This window comes from Ruditapes philippinarum, unplaced genomic scaffold, assembly GCF_026571515.1.
Source record: "Ruditapes philippinarum isolate M1 unplaced genomic scaffold, ASM2657151v2 ctg499_1_1_1_1, whole genome shotgun sequence".
Classification (NCBI taxonomy): domain Eukaryota; kingdom Metazoa; phylum Mollusca; class Bivalvia; order Venerida; family Veneridae; genus Ruditapes; species Ruditapes philippinarum.
The window spans coordinates 198016-220245 of record NW_026861806.1 but is presented as its reverse complement, the minus strand read 5'-3'; the positions used below and the strand labels follow the sequence as shown (position 1 = coordinate 220245).

The 22230-nt window shown below is 33.1% G+C and overlaps 1 protein-coding gene across 1 annotated transcript; it reads left to right on the top strand.

The window, feature by feature from the left end:
• The first annotated feature begins 17129 nt into the window (after window positions 1-17129).
• Window positions 17130-21454, top strand: LOC132716892 (uncharacterized). Its single transcript, XM_060700226.1, has 2 exons — window positions 17130-17490; window positions 20205-21454. The coding sequence occupies exons 1-2, from the start codon at window positions 17343-17345 to the stop codon at window positions 20822-20824; spliced, it is 768 nt and encodes a 255-aa protein (XP_060556209.1). The 5' UTR covers window positions 17130-17342; the 3' UTR covers window positions 20825-21454.
• Window positions 21455-22230: the final 776 nt, after the last annotated feature.

Below are 22230 nucleotides of genomic sequence, written 5' to 3'. Positions count from 1 at the left end.
GAAAAGAACAGTTAAATGCAAAATATATATTGTTTTTAAGCAGAACGTTGATAAAAGCTTACCTGTAAATGCATTGTGTTAAAAATAATATGTGTGCATCGGATCAGCAATATAGTTTGACGGTGTGTAAGTTGGATATCGGCCTCGTACATCGATATTTTCTGTTTAGGAAAGACCTGGTCACGAATTTCATTGAAACACCTCGAGCGCTCTAGACTCTCGCTCTCTCGGCTGTTCACATGAAATTCGTGACCAGGTCTTTCCTTAACAGAAAGACCTCGTACTCGGTCGATATCCGGTGTATACATAGATCCCGCATTTTCAACTTTAATTTTCATTGACCGTTTATTAATACAGCTGTGAAAATGAATTTGTATAGTAGCACGTAATTTCTGTTTACGATTTTTTTACATGAGTTCTTGTCACCAAGATAAAACGGTTACAAAATGTATTCTTTTTATTCTATTATTTTTTTTCTTTAATAATTTTGCTCGAGTGAAAAGAGTGAAAAAATATGATCATTTATAATCGGTTTGCAACATAATCACGAATGCTTGCTTATCCATTGAAAAATACAAAGTACGCTTGATTGAAATGAAAAGAAGTCTATATCTTTCATCAGTAAAAGTCACCCTTAAAATAAAATAATAGATATTCAATTTAAAAGGAAGAAAAATCGAAAATGTGTCTGTTCTTAATCATGGAAAGAAAACGGAAAACACTGAGTTTAGGAAAAACAAACGATATTTTATGAGCAATTGAAAAGGGTGGTAAAACTAAAAATGAAATAGCAAAGGATTTTCAAATAAATGACTAATTTTTCTTAATCAAAGGTCTTTGAAAATGGAGGACGATGATAAACAATCAGTTCATTATGTGTAAATCTGTTCGCTATAAAAACGCCTTATACAAGGAACTAATTCGATATATGCTTACAATGAACACCGGATAAAAGGAACAAATTTTGTATGTCCCAATCAGTTCGTTATCAGCGGAGCTTACTGTACTAGTTATGTCCAATCAGTCTATGAAATATTACGACTTTGTGTTGAATAGTTTTTAAAAAAAATTACGGAAAAAATTTTAAATTTTAAAGGGCCCCCGAACTTGATTTTTATTGGGGACCCCCAAACGATAGTTTTCATTTACTAGTTTGTCAATCAGTATGTGATTATGAAGGGGTTTATGATAAAAAAGTTTTTAAGATTATCGCGAAACTATGTGGGGCTACCCACGGACAACCGAAGACCCAAATTTGCCAAAAAAATTTTACCCCCCCTTCTTCGGAAGGGGGGGGGCATAAAAAAAGGCAGTTACTCTCAAAATGCAAGGCAGAGTGACGTTTCTTATGTATTGCACTATGACTTAATGAGATCTATCAACATACACGGTTTATTGCAGATAACTATTGTAGTGTCAAAATTATAGCATTCTAGTATGAAAGATAATTGATGTAAGTATGTTTAAACACATTGAGCATAAAATATTTTGTTATATTTTTGACGTCAATAGGTTTACGTATTTGTTATCTTTGACGTGTAAATATTTCTCTTTGTTATGTCGTTAAATATCGAGTTATTATGCACGTAACTGTCCTATCTGTTTGACAAGCGTGTAAGAAATCACAATATAATAGCCAAAAGCTACTTTAGAATACTTCTGTTTGTGCAGCGTTAGCGTAACCGTTGAAAGTTTAACATCATAAATGAAAATGAGTCAGTGAAATGAAATCGATTTTAACATAAACGGAACTTTTGGTTGTCTCGTGTTTAAGACATTGCAATGCAATAGATCTACATGGTGTTTAATGACATTGTGTTCCTCGCTTAAGATATTGTTACTTTAATTCTATATCTAATGTTTGAAATGAGATGATTTGCATTTAAATACATACTTTGGATGAACTTTATGAAAATATTGCTGATGGTGATCTATTTGTATTTCAACGTAATAAGTTTGAATTACAGCCACTGAATGCATGACTGCTTAGCTCCAAAAATGATGACTATCTTGACGTCCTTAGCCCTTCTTCAGAATTAACATTCAACCAATGACGTAAATAAATGTATGGAAAAAGAAAACATTATATACATTTCCATATCCAACATAGAAATATAACTTTACTCCAACATAAACATGTGATTTATTGATTCCATGGATATATCAGTGTAACGATGTTCGCTTTTTTGAGGAGGGGGTTTGTATAAAACACATATACTGTTGTATGGTTTGCAAGACATATATTTTTGATAAACTAAATAATACTAAACACTTAAAGGTTAAAGGTAAGACATAAATATAATAATTTTTTTTAAATATTAAACCCAAGAAATGTTAATGATGATTATACGAAATTTAAATAAAAGCAATCTTTGTGTAACCCGTGAATTATAAATATCTGAAGCCGTTGTACATGTTTTTTTTTTTGTAATGTTAGTCTTAGTCTTAACTGTTTCTGCTACCCGTCTTTCCTGTTTTGAAGTTAAACGATTTCCTCTGGGTAAATCCTCTCTTTAAAATATGAAACATGTTCCTATTTATAAAATTCCTTCCGATAAAACATAACTTTGATTTCAAGAAAATCTTTTGGTAAAATTATCAACTTCCTTTAAGGGAATCTTCTAATTAAATTATTTTTTTCGTTTCCACCAATCTTCCCAAATATATAAACCTGAACCTGAAGCTAATCTGAGAGTAATATATAATTTACAGGGTGTGGGAATGATGTTTACTCTTGTGAGTGAGAAATATTAATATAATGCGCCTGCAAGATAAAAGAGTGCATAATAACAGCACTTAAGTGTTGTTTTATTTTTCTGGTCACTTTTAATTGTTGAAAATTGATTTCCGCTCAGGCCTGTGCTAGGGGCGTGATTTTGTTTGTTTGGATTTTTTACGGCACGTCAACACATAACTGGCCATATCGTGCCGAATGCTATAATTGGACTAGGGGCGTGAGGGATGTTGCACTAATTCATCGTCCCTCGTGTACAGACTCAATCAAACAGAGTCTGCAATTTTCATATCATTTTATTGTGATTATAATGTGTTATGTATGCAACATATTACATGTATATAATTTATATCTGACCAGTTGGTATTTCCAATATTATCATTGTTCTATTTTTAGAACATAAACTACATGTATGTACTAGAACTTTCTTAACTGTTGTAGAAAACTCATGCATTATTTTAGATAGAAATTTCCGGAATGATCTTTATTGTTGATGTTGCTAGATTATGATAGAACATAATAGACTTTTCTGGAATGTTCCTAGTTTATATATATATTACGGGATATTTTTCATTTGGGGTACCTTTTAAGTCATCAGTGATCTTTTAAGTCATCAGTTACCTTTTAAGTCATCAATATATTTGGAGTATTTTTCAACTTGGATATTACGTGATTTATTGGAGCTTGGATTATTTTAAAAATAGTTAAAATTATTCTTGTGGATTTTATTGTGGGAATTTATTCTAAAGTGTTCTTGGATTTAACTTGGATTTAACTGTGCTATTCAAAAAGGGATCATTCCAGGATCAGACTAGACATTTGAATTTTACATTTATATTTGGACTTCAGGTATTTGTACACATAATTTGTTGTTTTAATTTTCTTTAATAATTTTTTTGTAATAAATTTGTTATTGTTAAAAGTTTGTTGCTGGCTTTTCTTTCTCGTTACGCATGGCTCGTAACAAATGCTTCTGAGGGATCATCTTTCTTTCCAGATTTTTGAATTTGAAAATGAATCTGAACCGTCTGGGAATTTACAAAATCATTAAAATATCCCCAAATGTCTTAAGTTTATATATATAGATTCATATAAAAATCAAGTACTGAAAGCACTTCTGAGCATTTACGAAATGCTTTACTTTGTGACAACACTTTTCATCAATGTGACCACTTCATATAATATGTCAACGATGTGATTTTGAATTTGTCAACAATGTGACTACAGTTTAATTGTCATCGATGTGACTCTTAAATTGCGTCAAAAATTTGACCACTTTTCTTATTCACTCACTCTACGATTAAACCTCTCAGTTAAACAGATTTCTGGCAAATGCATTTTTTATCTTGCAGATGCATTATATTAATATTTTTCTCTCACAAGCATAAACATCATTCCCACACTCTGTTAAATCAACAGATCATTAGGCTAGTATAGACGGGTGGTATAGAGATCCCTAGAATCCCATTCATTTAAACTGATCATAGCTAATTAACTGCTAGTTCAATAGCATGAAAATTGCAGGCTCAGTTTGATTGAGGGATAAAAAAGTGCAACATTTTTCACGCCACCTAGCACTGGCTTTAGAGTTACTCAATTTTATTAACAACACTTAAAATGCTGGAATCATTGATAAAAAAGGACCAAAAAAATAACAACACTGAAGATAATTACGAGGTGCCACACTGAATTTGACACCTGCTGTTGTTAGGTATAAATATAATAAATGAAGTGATCCCTTGGAAGCATTACAATGAGCAAAACAAGAATGTCGAACGACACATATACCCCCTTTCTAGCCATTGACTCACATAATTGATAATTTTATTACATAAACTTGCCAAAAATGGGTACATGGAAGTGTTCAATTATGGAAAAATCAACGGAAACCATTTTGACATTTAAGGCCCATGTGACATTGACCTTTGACCTAATGACCCCTAAATCAATAGAGATCATCTACTTCTTATGACCAATAACTAGGTGAAATATGAAGACTTTGTGATGAATACTTTTCAAGATAATCAGCGGAAACCCTTTTGATATTTAAGGCCCCTGTGACATTGACTTTTGACCTAGTGACCCCAAAATCAATAGGGGTCATCTACTAGTTATGACCAATCACTATGTGAAATATGAAGACTTTGTGATGAATACTTTTCAAGATAATCAGCAGATACCATTTTGACATTTTAAGGTCCCTGTGACCTTGACCTTTGACCTAGTGACCCAAAAATCAATAGGGGTCATCTACTAATGATGACCAATCACTATGTGAAATATGAAGACTTTGTGATACATACTTTTCAAGATAATCAGCGGACAGCATTTTTACATTTAAGGCCCTTGTGACCTTGACCTTTGACCTAGTAACCCCAAAATCAATACAGGTCATCTACTAGTGATGACCAATCACTATGTGAAATATGAAGACTTTGTGATACATACTTTTCAAGATAATCAGCGGAAACCATTTTGACATTTAAAGCCCCCGTGACCTTGACATTTGACCTAGTGACCCCAAAATCAAAAAGGGTCATCTAATAGTTATGACCAATCACTGCGTGAAATATTAAGACTTTGTGATACATACTTTTCAAGATAATCAGCAGAAACCATTTTGACATTTAAGGTCCCTGTGATCTTGACCTTTGATCTAGTGACCCCAAAATGAATAGGGGTCATCTACTAGTGATGACCAATCACTATGTGAAATATGAAGAGTTTGTGATACATACTTTTCAAGATAATCAGCGGAAACCATTTTTACATTTAAAGCCCCTGTGACCTTGACCTTTGACCTAGTGACCCTAAAATCAAGAGGGTCATCTACTAGTGATGACCAATCACTATGTGAAATATGAAGACTTTGTGATACATAATTTTCAAGATAATCAGCGGAAACCATTTTGACATTTAAAGCCCCTGTGATCTTGACCTTTGACCTAGTGACCCTAAAATCAATAGGGGTCATCTACTAGTGATGACCAATCACTATGTGAAATATGAAGAGTTTGTGAAACATACTTTTCAAGATAATCAGCGGAAACCATTTTGACATTTAAAGCCCCTGTGACCTTGACCTTTGACCTACTGACTCTAAAATCAATAGGGGTCATTGCGTAGTTATGACCAATCACTGTGTGAAATATGAAGACTTTGTGATACATACTTTTCAAGATAATCAGCGGAAACCATTTTGACATTTAAGGCCCCTGTGACCTTGACCTTTGACCTAGTGACCCCAAAATGAATAGGGGTCATCTATTAGTGATGACCAATCACTATGTGAAATATGAAGACTTTGTGATAAATACTTTTCAAGATAATCAGCGGAAACCATGTGGTCTACCGACGGACAGACCGACAGACCGACAGACTGACGGACCGACAGACAGACAGACAGACAGACAGACAGACCGACATTATCAAAACAATATATCCCCTCTTCTTCGAAGGGGGGCATAATAACATGAAAATTTCAGACTCGAATTGATCTGTGCACGAGGGATAATAAAAAAACAATGCAACATTCTTCACAGACCCTAGCACCTACTTGAGTGACACTCTATGTTTAACACTTAAAAGTCCTTGAAATAATTATCCTGAAGGACCAGAACGATTTAAGTACAGTGACATTTGTTATTTTAAAAAAACATGGCCTCTCAATGGATGATTGTTGTTTCCATAATAATCAGGATATTTAAAATACAAAGACGAAAAAGAGAAAATAAAAATCCCCAAAGAAAGTCCAACATAACATAATTGAAAATGTTGCAGGTCGGTTTGATTGAGCCTATTCATGGACGGTACTGTAATGTGCAAACTACCGTCCACGCCCCCTAGCACCTGCTTAAGCAGAATTCAACATTTAACATGAACTGGTACAATTTTGAATTTTGAGACATCCACAGATGTGTTTATATGGAACCTTCATGGAACCTTCAGTACGAAAAATATATGGATATACGGAAGTGTACGGAATTCCGTATATTATTAATATACGGGTAAGAATACGGGAAACTTGAAATTCGGAGATTTACGGGACCGTATATTATGTTAGTCCGTATACGACTTATATACGGTGATCCGTACAATCGTAATATACGGGAATTTTGATATACGAAGTCGGTATATTAATGATATACGGAATATTTATAACAAGTCCGTATATAACTATAATACGAAATTCCATATTCGTGCATAAACGGATTCTGTATATAGAAATAGTGAATGAAGATAAACTTCAAAATCGCTTTTTTCCTATAAGAGGAAAGAACTAGTCTGATCTAATATTTGTCAGATATTTGACAAAATAAATAAAACAGGAAATCTGTAACACAATGTAATATTTTCTAGAGGTATTAACACGTCATTTGCATACTTATATTATCTTCAGTGCACAGAACGTGTAAGACATCCACCTGTAGCATGCAAACAAAGAACGACAACGTATATTGAAATATCTTGTTTTGTATATCTAGCTGAATACTGCTTGGTTTGCTTTTCACCATACAGCCGCAGATAAATAGCGAATACTTTACAATTGCGATCGAAGATTAGACAGTATTTGTTTGTATTCTGCATTTATGATTAATCATTTTATTTTGTTTTTTCTTATTTATTATCATTATAATATTTTAAAATGATAAGCCAAACATGAGAAAATGATAACGTTAAAATTGTGATGTTCAAAACATGAATTAATTATATTAAAATCGCGAATCTGTGAAGTTGAAATCGTGAAAGGTAAAATCTATCCATCCATCCATCCATCCATCTATCTTTTTTATTTAGTTATTTATTTAGTAATTTATTTATTTAATCATTTATTTCAGGAAACATACAGGTTTGCATTTTTGTACACAAGTTTGGAATAGAAATCTTATGAAGTTTCGAATTCCCCAATTTTGATACTTTTCGCGCGGTCCAATTGATGACATAATATTGTGTAACAGCCACGTGCTGTATGGCGATCGAACCCAATATGATTAAGCCGGATATTGACCCAGATATTGATCATAAACGCAGCAAGGTATAGCGAGTGTCGATTTTTCCGATTACGTAAGTTAGCGCAATTGATGTTCAATGTCTTAACGGTAATTTTTACTGTTTATTTCTTATACAATTCATGTAAGAAATAAGGGAATTAAATTGGGATCTCATAACCGAGTAGCTATGTGATTTTGTTCCAGATATTATAAAGACTCTAACCTGACATAATAAAATGAAACCGACATGGTAGCTGTTGTATTCTTACCAATGTTTTTGCAGTGCCATGTTGTTGTTATCCTTTTATCTGTCGGAATTCGTCATTTAAACAAGACACAATTAAGTTTTATCTTGGATAATATAATGATCATCTCCCGAGTTTTCTCGTCTTCCTTCAGCGGAGTTTCTGCATAGTTCGGTAACTTGGAAACAGTTTTTGTATAAGTAATTGTCCGTTTAAAAATAAAAGTGTCGCAGTTGTTTTAAAAAAATCAAGTTAAGAACATTAAAAATTATATATTGATAGTAAAATCACTTTTCAAATTGGACTTTCGAATTGTAACCGATACTCCAAATATTCGTGTAATGATAAAGCTTTATTTGAATCATGAAATCCGCAGATAATGTGAAGGCATCTTTAAATTTTAATTCTGTGTATAAGTAAGTTAGCAATTTATTTATTTTAGTGACATGTGCACACATATTTTACAAATATAATTTAAACAACATATTAAATATACCCGGACAAATATGCCTATAAATCATCTCCAATATACATAAAATATTTACATAAAGTCATAAGTGATTATAAAACAACTCATTTGTAAAACTCGTAGATATAACGTAATATAAGTATTGTATATAATCTTTGTGTAATTAATAGTTCACAAGATATGTGATTTATTCTATAGATTTATCGGTAAATGATTTGTCGTATGATATAGGCTGGGAAAAATATGCAGTCTGACCGAAACTCGAACAAGGGACCCTCAAAATACTGATCCGATTGAGCTATTTTGCCGCTTACAAATCTTTTCTCCTAAAAAGTGAACAGCTCTGAACAGTGACATACTCCCCTCTTTTGTTGAAATTCACAGATTTACAGAGCAGTATGCAAACTTAAACTCTGAGCTATATGCAGTAACGGTGCCCCGTTGGGCGCAAAGTATCACAGTTTAAGAAAAATGTGGAGCCTGACTGGCACACGAACCCGAGACCCTCAAGTACCGTTCGGGGAACTAAGGCAATTTACACATTTTGTCCTCTAAATAGTGAACAGTTCTGAACCGTGACACAAATGTCAATATTGTTTATGTACTAAAGTCAATAATAATTACTACAATTTTCAATTAATATTACATGTATGTATATATTTATGCATCAATTATGATAACACATGCAGAATTACATGCAAATAGGTAAATATTATTTTGTAAGTTTTAAGATAACCGATACAGAATACATGTGAATATGTAAGTGTTATTTTGTAAGTGTAAAATTGTAATTACTATACGTCAATCTTCTTGGGCTCGTGTAAATCATATAGAGGTTTTTGTTGTTAAGAGAAACAACATTGAGTGTTATGTACCTGGTAAAAGGCTTGTGAGTTATATATTAATCTTGATATTATATATGTAACTATATGAAAAATGTGGCAGGTAGTTTCTTTATCAATCAAATCAATGATCTTCAAACATTTGATGATTTTTGATATTATGTATATATGTTGATGTCATACACTGTTGGTTATTTTGTATGTTTTGTGTCTTCATTGGCATTAAAGCCTATTTGAATGAAATAAAGTGTCTACTGCATAATAGAAACTGGGACATAATATGAATAAAGTCTTTAACAGAACAGTTATTCCATTAGAGCAGAAAATCAATAATTTCTTTTTATATAAGTACTGAGCTTTCAACACACAAACATTTATTTAATGACATTTTTCAAACTAAAATATATGATAAATTTTACTATTAATTATCAATCCTTTATTAAAGCAATTCAGTATCTTAGAATTTTGATAATTCGACTAAAAAGAAATATAAAAAGTACATTCTCTTTAGAAGTTATTTTTTATTTTCGAGTTTTACCCGCTTATTGTTGTTGTTACAAATATTTGTGTAATTTATGAATATTTCTTAGCGCTTCTTAAACGTCTTTTATTATTTTCATCATCATCATCATCATCATCATCATAATCATCATCATCAACAACAACATCAACTGATTTGACTTCATAATCTTGAGCGATCTCAATATTCACTTAAAATCAGGGGTGCGAATCAATGTGCAATCAAGTTGAAAGATCATATCGACAAGACACAGTCAAATTCTATTTATAAAAATAGTACTGTATGAAATTGATAGCAGAAAAATTGGTTAAAAGTTTTCTTTTTTACAATAACAAAAATTATCAGATTTAACAGCTTAACAGATTTTAAAAGAAAATTGCTTAATACTTCTAAAAAAAAATTTATAAATAATTTTTTAGATAAAATTGTCTTTCTCAGTCTTGATAATTCAATGAGCAGAATACTTGTTATATATTCGCAAATATACAAATCCCTATTATTTAATGCAAACATACTTAAAAGTCATTTTAAAGACTTCGCTCTTTTCATATTTATTCAATTTCTTTTTTTAATTTTCTGTACACATGTTGTTATATATTTCTTATTTATCCTACTATTAAATGAATAAAAATCTGAAACAAAAAAATCAAACAAATATTTCTTTTTTGGATGTGGCTAGCGTAAGACTAGCCAAAAGTTCTAACCATACGTGAGCCACGTACGACTAGTGTGACGAATTTATTTATGTACGAATGGGTTTGTTTAGCAATACAAGAGTAACGTCTCTTTAATTCAAAGCGCCATTTGCATCTGACAACAATTATTACTTATTTTGGTAAGTTAAGTGTAGTTAAATGTTTTTAACGTCATATTTGTTTATAACTATGTTATATCTGTCGAAAAGAGTCTATTAGTATGCTAAATTTAAAAAGGTAAGTTTAGTTTCAATATATCATTAAGTTTATAGATTATCTTGAACTTTGGGAAGGAGATATAATTCAAGGAGACTTTAAACATATGTTTTAAACAAAAAAAACAAGTTCTTCTTTTAAATATTATTGTAATATTCTTAGAATGTTTAACCTGTCTCAGATTATTTCTGAACCAACACGTACTACAGATACAACTAGTAGTTTGTTAGATCATGTTCTTTGTAATCATCAAGATAAAATTTCACAATCAGGAACTATTCCTATTGGAGTTAGCGACCATTTTCTTACTTTTTGTACAAGGAAATCTGTGCAAATACCTTCTAACAAACATAATATTGTTAATATTAGATCTTTAAAGAATTATAGCAAAGAAATGTTTGTCTATAAACTTACCAGTACTAACTTGGATGCTTGTTATTTAGCAAATGATGTGAATTTAGCCTGGTTGGCCTTTAAAGAGATTTTTATGGAAATTTTAAACCATGTTGCTCCTATTAAAGAAAAAAAACTTAAACAATCTTCTGAACCTTGGATGTCGTCTAAAATTTTTGAAATGATTAAACAAAGAGATTCATACCTATATAAATTTAAGAAAAATGGCTGCAAGGAAGATTTTAAAGTTTTTAGTGAAATCAGAAATAAAGTACAAAGACAAATCAAAGACAAATCAGAAAAATTCTAATAAAGTTGAAGAAAACAAATTTTATCCCAAAAAGCTATGGCAGAATTTAAAATCCCTGGGATATAAAAATCAACAGAAATCTGATACAAAAAATTGTTTTAAATATTAACGGAGAAAATTCACATGAGCCAGTCTCTGTTGCAAATCATTTTAATGAATTTTTAACAACTGTTGCAGCCAAACTTGTAGAAAAACTGCCGACTGGCAATAATTTATTTACTCTTGATTCCACTATTATTAAACAGTTTTATTCCAATTCTAACTCACAAAGTGAAACATTCTTTTTAAAAACTGTGTCAGAAAATTTTGTATTTAAAGAACTTTGTAGTTTAAATGTTTGTAAAAGTACAGGTCTGGATGGAATACCTGCAAGATTTTTAAAAGATGGAGCAAGTTTTCTAAAATTACCTGTTGCTTTCATAATAAACATGTCCATCAGAGAAAATTTTGTCCCTGATGATTTAAAACTTGCCAGGGTGAAACCATTATATAAGAAAAATTGTACACTTGAAGTGGGCAATTATAGGCATGTTAGTATATTAAGTATTATCTCTAAGATTTTAGAAAGAGCTGTATATAATCAATTAGAATCATTTCTTGTTAAAAATAATATATTGTATGAACACCAATCTGGTTTTAGAAGTTCACATTCAACTGATACTTGTCTCATACATTTGTTAGATCATATCAGACTGAATAATTCCATTGGCTTATTTACTGGAATGATAATGATAGATTTGCAAAAGGCATTCGATACTGTTGATCATAATATTCTTTGTGGAAAACTTCATCTGATGGAAATTACCAATACAGACTGGTTTAGATCTTATCTAAATAACAGGCAACAATTAGTACATATTGGAGAGTTTTCTTCTTCTCCATCAATAGTAAATTGTGGTGTTCCTCAGGGAAGTATTTTAGGTCCATTGCTCTTTTTATGCTATGTAAATGATATGATCACCAGTATCGATTCTGAGTGTAAGCTTATTTTGTATGCTGATGACAGCACTATACTTTTTTCTCATCATGATCCTGATTTTATTTCACAGAAATTAGGTAAAGCTCTAGAATCTTGTTCAGATTGGCTAGTTGATAATAAACTGTCTCTCCACTAAAAAACTGAATGTATGATTTTTGGTCCAAAGAAAAAACTTAAAAAGATTAATAATTGTAATATTGTTTGTAATGGTCACACTATTGAATCTACTAAGACAGTCAAATATCTTGGTTTGAAAATTGAAAATCTTCTGTCTGGAGAAGAAATTGTTAATACAGTCATATCTAAAGTAAACACTAAACTTAAATTTTTGTACAGAAACAGTAAATGTCTATCATTTAACTGTAGAAAATTGCTTTGTTCTGCTTTAATCCAATGTCATTTTGACTATTCTTGTTCGTCCTGGTACGAAAGTTTAAATAAAAGTCTGAAAAAAAAAACTGCAAGTAGCTCAAAACAAAGTCATAAGGTTTATAAAAGACTACCACCCAAGAACTAGTTTAACTCCTTCTGATTTTACAGATGTTAACATGTTAAATATTGAAAACAGAGTTAAACAATTAAGACTTAATCATATGCATAAGATTTTTTATAATAAGTGTCCAACTTATATGAAAACAAATTTTGTTCGGATGTCTGATATACACAACTACAACACTAGATCAAATAAGTTTAATTTTTCAATTCCTCTTTGTAATAAGACATGTAATAGCACCTTTTTCTATAATGGTATTAAAGATTGGAATAGTTTGCCAGATGATGTAAAATGTATATCAAATCCAACTTTATATAAAACTTCTGTTAAAAGCCATCTTGCTTCAATATGGGCTGCGCAACATCAAAGTGATTTTTTATATTACTAAGTGGCGACATAAGTTCGCCAAACTTTATTATTTTTTAGTTATCTTATTTTTTCCTGTGCCTTTCTTTCTGTGATAATGCAAAACTACTGTGATTGAATAATTTGAAGGTTATCTCATTGTCTATTTTTATTTGAGGAATGAATGTCTCTCTGGTTTCATCTTGTTTCCATCTATTTGGTTAACAGGACCCCATTGGAAATAAGCACACCAGCTTAATGGGCTATCCTTGTAACCATAGATCACTATTAAACAAAACCTTTGTATTGAAATTTTATTGAAATTCTTTTATTATATTTTATATCATGTTTATCAGTAACTTTAAACAATATTCTGTGATAATTATAATTCTGACTGTTGTAGTCTTAAACTGAAATGTGATTTTATTAATTTATTTATTTACCTTTTTTTAAAATACATTTATCTAATGCCTCATCTGATCTCAGTCATTAACTAAATTTGTTTTATTTATTATTAATATGATATATGATATTTTAATTTGGATAAACTGTTATTTTATATATGTTTATATCTTATTATGTAACTGTGATCTATGTTGTTGCTAAAATAAAATAAAATAAATAAATAAATAAAGAGATTATTTAGAACAAGGGGAAGTACTCCAGTAGACGGCGCTTCTCTTATCCATGTATTAGGAGGTGAAGGCGCATTTGAAATCACTTTTCGGCTTTGAAAGCGAAGGTAACACTTCAAGCTATCCAGAAAGATAAACCGTGGCCACAAACGTCCTATATGTAAATCTCTTAAAAGCTCGGCTTCTTTGGGAATACAAAGATAGGATATAATTGCTCTAGCTGCTGAACGTCGACTATAGGGATACGTCTTATTTATCATAGAAGCTCAGCTTCTTTGATATTGGATGAACATCAGTTGTATATATTATTTTGGTGAAAATCAGTTGTATATATTATTTTGGTGAGGTGAACGATCACCAATAAATATAGAAGCCCAGCTTCTATATGATTTTGGATGACTATAAGCTGTAAATATTGTGTGCTTTTTATAAAGTGTTTTTGTGATATAGTTATTATATAATTTGTTTCTTTTCCTTATTATATAGTTTGTTCACCATATAATCAGTAATCATTACTTTGTCCAATCAATCAATGGTAAGGTAATAATGGTAATAAAAATTATATGTATAGGATCAACTGTAAATAAGTAGTTGAAGGCAATTCTCAGTTAAATAGTCTTATAATCAAAAGACCACTCGGAGATACGTTACACTAGCAAGGGCACACTGTATTGGCTAGCCGTACGGCATTTTCAAAATAATATGGATGTTGAAATGCACATGTTAGTTTATGACTTTAAGCGAGGGTTTTAACCAAGAAACAGCAAAAGTCTTCGTACATGTATATTTACATGTATATTGTCTTTTTTAGAGATTAATCGCCTTGTTGGCTAAAGTTAAAAAGTACGAATATCGATCTTTGTCATCACAACAATAGCGCTTGGTTGAGGTTAATTAACATCAATTGAAACAGTTGACACAATTTTGACGATAATTTTGTTTTTGTTTTATTAAGTTTAACTTTCGACACCTTTAAAATGAAACAAAAAAAAAAAAACAAAAAAAACACGAAAATTATTGTTGTTGGGCTCTGATAATTGCGTCAATTACCGACGGTATAGAAGTTTGTCCATCACTTAGGAAAGTTTGCATGTTCGGTGAAAAGCATTTTAAAATTCTATTGTCAGTCCGCGGATAGGTTTTAATTAAGGCTAATTAATTGATTGTGCTTTTATGTTTGATATTTATCTACTGTATTTGAAAATTATACAATTATTTTTGCTTTTCACCGTTTTTTCAATGTTCTTTTTATTTATTCCACTCCGATCATTATTTATTCGATCCATGTGCTTAATTAACAAAAATCATCTTTCATACAAATAAAACAACAAATCAAAATCATAAGGCACATAATAACATATGCATGTTCGACTTCCATATAATTTTAAAAAGTGCCGTACGGCTAGACAATACAGTGAGTCCTGACTAGTCGTACGCGACTCACGTACGGCTAGAACATTTGGCTAACCGTACGGCTAGCCACTTCCTTTCTTTTTCAATTAAGTCATTATACAATTAGATGAATCAAAAACTTGAAAAATATTTGTCGGAATTTTTTATTTACATTAATACAAAGAATGACAGATATATATCTTTATAAATGCATGTAGTATGGCCGACAAATGGTAAGTTAAATGGTAAGTTTAACAGGTAAATCACTTTACCTTGGTGTCAAAAGATATGTTTATTTTTACATTCATACGAAGCTTAGTTTACGAGCCTATTGACATGTAAGAATTTTGAAACTCGTGAATATGAAATATCGCAACGAACTAGAAGTCTTAAAACGGTTTTGTTTGTATTGTCTTAGCATAAGCAATATCGAGTTTACTCGCAATTCAGGACAGACAACTCTTGGTTTTCATTCGATATTCTTGGTTATTTATCTACGTTGTTCATGATTATGGAGGCTATTCGTTGTCAAAAATCCAGCCTTTGAAACTTGACAATGCATATTTCGGTTCTACTAAACAGATAAGTAAAAATCTAAGTGTCAATCCGAGAGTTACATACTGCACTGGTATTAAGCATTTTGATTATCTCGATTTGATAAAATGGAAGCTGTAAACATGAAACTCAGATAAATTGCAAATTGTTTTTATAAATGTATAACTTCAAATTTGCGACATGTAGAAATGTAAACGATAGAACGTGCACAAGACGTTTAATGCTGTGCATCATGACGTTGAGAATATCACTGCATCAACTTGACACACTCAGGTTTACAACACCACACTTTCTTTTTACATTATAACGCGATTAACATTTGTTAAAGATTTTGCAACTTCCATATAATGCATTATCACGGAAATAGACAAAAATTAATAGGCGGAGCCTATTTTCACGAAAGCAGAATATAAAGAGAGGTAACTCTTGCTGGTACAAAATATTTCACATACATCAACTGCATTACAGTTAACTCTGAACATCCTCTGATTTTGTTACAACGTATTCTAGTACAGGATATTCGAGTAATGCAAAATTGGTTAAGATATAATGTAACAATGTAACAACGTTTATACTGATAATGAACATAATACTATGCAAAAACTAAAGTTGGTGAATTAACATAAGGGAATGTTTTCCAAATATATTGCACATGACAATTTTTTGATATGAACGATAGGGTTTGTGTGTTTTCAAACATAATACGATTTTACTCGTGCGCATATATTTTTAAATTCAGCAAATAGTACTGGAAAGTGATACATGGAAGTCACTTTTGGCAACACGAATAAAGAGAACTGAACAGTAAGCAAGTGCCTTCATACTTTAAAGGACTATGTCGGGTTGTAGAAAAACTCATATTTTTGACCTAGTGTATAACCACAAAACAATTCAAAGTTTACTATCGATAATTCCGTTGTATAACCAAACACTTGTGAATTTGTCCCATTTTAATGTTGAAATAGTTTTTCAGTGTACCATAGCATCTCTGTTTACCTCCATTAGGAGGTATGTATTTTGAGTCATAGGATGTGATTTAGCCTTTTATTATTAAATATATGTAAGCTGACGTAGGTTAAGGTCGTTTTATGCATTATGCTGAATCAATAGCAACTCTAAAATCTGTGTGTACATGCTGTCAATAACTGTTACCTAGACTTCCTGTCTATCTGATAAAAAACGGAGAACTATTTTTATGTACATGAAATACTACACAGAAAATTTATTAAGTTTTGTAAGTGATGGCATTCTAAGAGATATGATAAACAGGTATACATAAATTGATAATCAACATACATACCTTTGGACTCATTTAATAGGGATTATCCAGAATCTCGTATTCGATAATCCTTCTTAAACACATCATCTAGCGGGTGGGTAGGTGCAGTTTAATCCGGTAAAGTAAAGTACGGAATTTAGACATACTAAGATACTCTTCAAAGGAGGCGAATCATTATCCGGGAACTTTCCGAAACAGAGTGTCCTTCAAAAACGCACCCGAAAAAGTTAAAATTTAAAGAATAAAATAATGCCAAAAAGTAAAACCAAGAAAAGGAGCGGGACAGATGCGACTGAGAATAGGCCTAAACGCAGCAGACAATCCCAAGGCGGAACACCGGTTAACAGTGCCAGTCAGGGAGGCGGCGATGTAGAAGCGCGGGAATCACCATTACAAGGTACCCGGCCGTATGTTTCATTTCCATCGCCACCCTCATTAGATTATCAACCTTTTGATTCAGTAATGGTTCATAACTCGCCAACTCAACTATCAAATCCTGTAAACATTGATGAAAATTTTCATAGTTTAGGAAGTACTATTCCTGTAAAAATAAAAGAAAAAATTTGGGCTGGAGAATTTACCGACCTGGCACTTCTGCTAAAGTCATCCCGCCAGCTTCAAGAGTATTCTGAAGAGGGTCAAATTGGGGAACTGCAGTTTAGAAACGGGAGGTTATGCGTCACAAAGCCAAGGGGGTCATATTTCAAAATGTCTATTGAACAATGGACATCGGCATTCATCGTTTTTATTAGCATTTACCTAGAGAGGTTTCCCATCAGATCCCAGGAGCTGTTAAAATACCTCCGGGATGTACGCTTAGCAGCAACAAGATCAGACTCCTGGTGGAAATATGATGAACAATTCCGCCAGGTCCAATCAAACAACCCATCTAGGTCTTGGGGCACCATTGATTTAGAACTTTGGTTGCTCTATGTAAATGGGCAATCACCTAGAGTACCTGATTTGGCAGGTCAAACCAGGAGTACTGCCTATAATAGTAAAACAACATCTCAAATTACGGACACCCCTGCAGTTAAGTTTAATAAACAACGTACCTCCAGTCCTAAGTCATTTTCATGTAATTACTTCAATTCTGGTAGTCATTGTCCTTTTACTCCTTGTAGGTACAGTCATGTCTGCAGGCTATGCGGAGGAAAACATGCACAGACAGTATGCCACACTGGTCAATAGTACCTCACCTCTTTATCAGATCGGCAATACACCATTAAATATCACTGAATTACTAAAAGCTTTGAAACTTTACCCATTTAGTGCAGCAAAAGACCTTATCACAGGCATATCAAAAGGTTTTCCCTTACAATACGAGGGCCCCCGGGTACACAGAGACTCTCCAAATTTACGCAGTGCCAGGGAACTCCCAGGGGTCCTGCATACAAAGATAATTAAAGAAGTACAAGTCGGTAGGGTAGCAGGCCCATTTCTCAGAATCCCATTTCCAACATTACAAATTTCTCCCATTGGTTTAGTTCCCAAAAAAGGCGGTGACTACCGTCTAATTCACCACCTGTCTTATCCCAGAAATAGATCTATTAATGACTATATTGATGAAGATCATTGCTCTGTGTCGTACTCAACAATTGATCAAGCGGCAGATATGGTTGCCAGATTAGGTCAGGGTGCCCTACTTAGCAAATCTGATGTAAAGTCAGCATTTCGCCTTCTCCCCATTTCCCCAGCAGACTTTGACCTGCTTGGTTTTAAAGTAATGGTCAGAGAAAAAGGTAAACCAGTTACTTACTATTTTTATGACAAAAAGCTTCCCTTTGGGTCTTCAATTAGCTCACTAGAGACATGACTCTGTTAGAGTTTTTTCCAGTTGTGGCAGCCATTGTTACTTGGTCAAATTCTTTTCGTAATAAGAAAATATTATTCCACATAGATAATCAAGCTGTGATACATATCATTTCATCTCAAACATGTAAATCTGAGAGAATTATGAATCTAGTTAGACATCTAGTTTTGGTTATGCTAACTCACAATATCTCTATTAAAGCCACTTATATCCCTTCTAGAAAAAACGTCATAGCAGATGCACTTTCTCGTTCACAGTGGGCCAGATTCAGACAGGCAGCGCCAGAGGCAGACTGGCAACCCACACAGATTCCATCCCACCTGTGGAACATCTAGATAGTCTTGCACAGCTATTAATTTCTAATTCAGTGGCTGCATCTACCCGTAAAACCTATGCAACAAGCATTCAAAAGTTATCCAACTTTAGAAATAACTATCAATTACCAGACACTTGGCCAGTCCCTATTAAAGATTTACTTCTTTTTATTGCTTATTACGCCCAGCAAGGTCTGTCCGCCTCTTCAATTTCTACTTATATGTCGGGAATCGGTTATGCCCATAAAGTGGGTAGTCTAACAGACCCCACAAAATCCTTCTTAGTGATTAAGGCAATTGAGGGCCTACGCCGCCTAAAAGGGAGGCATGTTAATGATTTAAGGGCTCCTATTACACTTACCTTACTTGATAAAATGATTTACAGTCTAAAATATATATGTAGCAACAAATATGAACAAGTCATGTTCACTGCAGCTTTCTCCTTGGCATTCTTTGGTTTGCTAAGAGTCAGTGAGTTCACAGTACCCAGCACTATATCGTCTAACCATAAACAGTTGTTAGTTAGTGATGTTCATCTATCTAATAACACAGTCTTTTTAAAAATTAGATGGTCAAAAACTGATCAGCTAGGTCTATCGGTCACATTACAAATTAAAGCTAATGGTGGGATCCATTGTCCAGTTAACAGTCTATCAAAGTACCTTAAGAACCGTCCCCATGCAGCCGACAGGGATAATCTGTTTATCCACTTCAATACCAAGCCCCTGACAAAGTATCAACTTTGTTCACTTTTACAGAAAGCTTTACAATTTATAGATGCTCCCGATCATGTCAGATCACATAGCTTTCGCATTGGTGGAGCAACATACCTCCACAGTATTGGGGTGCCCGACGACAGGTCATGGGACGCTGGAAGTCTGAGGTTTTCACTCGTTATATCAGGTTAAACCCCTAAATAATTTCCTTTTTCTCCTATCTTTACAACACATCAACCAAAAACTAACTGTCCCCAAGTTATTTCAGGTCACAAATGTCTCTGGATTATGGGGTCCTCCATTGTTCACTGGGCTGAAAGAACTGCAAGGCTGGATGACCCACAACTTGGTTTTACAAAGCATAACATGTCAGTTAAGTGGAAGGGATGCAGAGGTCTCGTTTTTGATGGTTTAGATAAACTCATGGACTCGATGTTAATGGAAATGCCAAAACCACAATTTATATTGATTCATTGCGGCTCCAATGATCTGACATCAGAGGGAGTCACAGGTAAAATGTTGATAGAAAAGATTCAGTGTTCAATCCTGAGATATCAAGCACTTTTCTGTAAAACTACAATAATATGGTCATCAATCCTTCAAAGGAGGTACTGGCACTATGCACCTCTTGGTGCTGGAAAGAAAATAGAAAAAAAACGAACAAGAGTGAATATTGCAATCAAATCCTTTATTCTTAAAAATGGAGGTCAATACATTGACAATAACAATATTTCTGCTAAGGAGGTAAACTTATTCCATACTGATGGAACACACTTGTCAAGCTTGGGTAATTCCATTCTTATCAACAACTGGAAGACAGCTTTGCAGTCTCTGATTAACAGTACACCAGACAATTCTTTACTAACATTACCAACAGCCACCCTATAGACATCATAAAAGCTGCGAATGTCATTACATGTTATGACTGAAATGAATATCAAAAACTGTTACATTCATTTATCTTAAAATGTATACTGTTCATTTATCTTAAAATGTATATAAGTAATCCTATTCCAAAACATGTTTACAATGTTGTTTATGTATAAATTTTATAATGGAAGAAAAAATGTTATTTTCTGTGGCGGCCCGGGGAGACGAAAAAGGGGGTTACGGGTACTGTCTGGCTCTTTCTCCTGGCCTGACTTGCTTGAAAGCATGCAGGTTCATTGTATGTATTAGTTTTATGTATTATGGTGGGGTGCACTCCAGGGTTCCGTTGGCACCCCCCTCCACCTCTACGTATGGAGGGGAGGCCCAGGGCAGGGCTACGTCCGGGACCCTCGTTGCTCAGGAGTCAGATGTAATCTTGGCAGCCCGCTAACACCTGTCCACTTAAGCGTGTTCAACTTTTGGGACTGACACCAGGTTGTAAACCTGGGTCACTGACTTGCCAGTGTAACAAGGCAGTTAGTAGTCTCCCCCGGGACTGGATAAAATTTATGGGTTTTGCCCGTCTGCAGCCAAAATTTCCGCCACAAGGTTATGAAGTACCTTAATAAAAGTATAATTGTCAAATTATCATGTTGTTTATCTGTTATTAGTTCTGGTCGCACACATAAGTGACTATGTGATGCCAAGTGTAAAATCAGTTATTGTAAACAGAGAGTAATATTCAAGTTCTCTTCAGAAGAGAAATAAAGATTGTGATAGCAGGGTGTCCGTAGTATTATAAAGGATGTATGTGATTTAAATATTATTATTGAAAAACAAAATGGGAAAAAATGGGAAAATATATCTATACAGTATGGTTACAATAAAAAGGGTACGTACAACTTTGGTTATAATTTTACTATTGTTAAAAGTTTTGAAGGTTCCATGACAACCGCCATATGAACACATCTGCGGATGTTTCAAAATTCCAAATTGTACCAGTTCATGTATAATGTTGAATTCTGCTTAAGCCGGTGCTAGGGGGCGTGGACGGTAACTTGCACTATCCAGTACCGTCCATGAACAGGCTCAATCAAACCGAGCCTGCAACATTGTCAATTTTGCCGTGTTGGGCTTTCTTTAGGGATTCTGTTTGTCTCTATTCTATTGTCAAGTCATACGCTAGAGTTAATGTTACTAATGTTATAGTAAATGCTACTACTTGGAAAGACAACAGCCATAATTTGGTCTGTATTAGTAATTAGTCGTATTGAAATCTCTATCAGCTGTTGACTTCAAAATTTGAAAGTGGTAAGGTTAACAGCAGCTTAACTGTAAATGTTACTCATTCCTATGCAAATTGGAATACCCTCAGTAAAATTTATTTGCCGTTGAATATTGTCTTATCAATAGTTTTTACTTCC

What these genes read in the sequence shown, in the direction of transcription:
- LOC132716892 (XM_060700226.1), top strand. Translation starts at nt 17,343, where the DNA reads ATGCCAAAAAGTAAAACCAAGAAAAGGAGCGGGACAGATGCGACTGAG. An exon ending in GCGGGAATCACCATTACAAG is followed by an intron (nt 17,491 to 20,204) that starts GTACCCGGCCGT and finishes AAGTTATTTCAG; the next exon opens with GTCACAAATGTCTCTGGATT.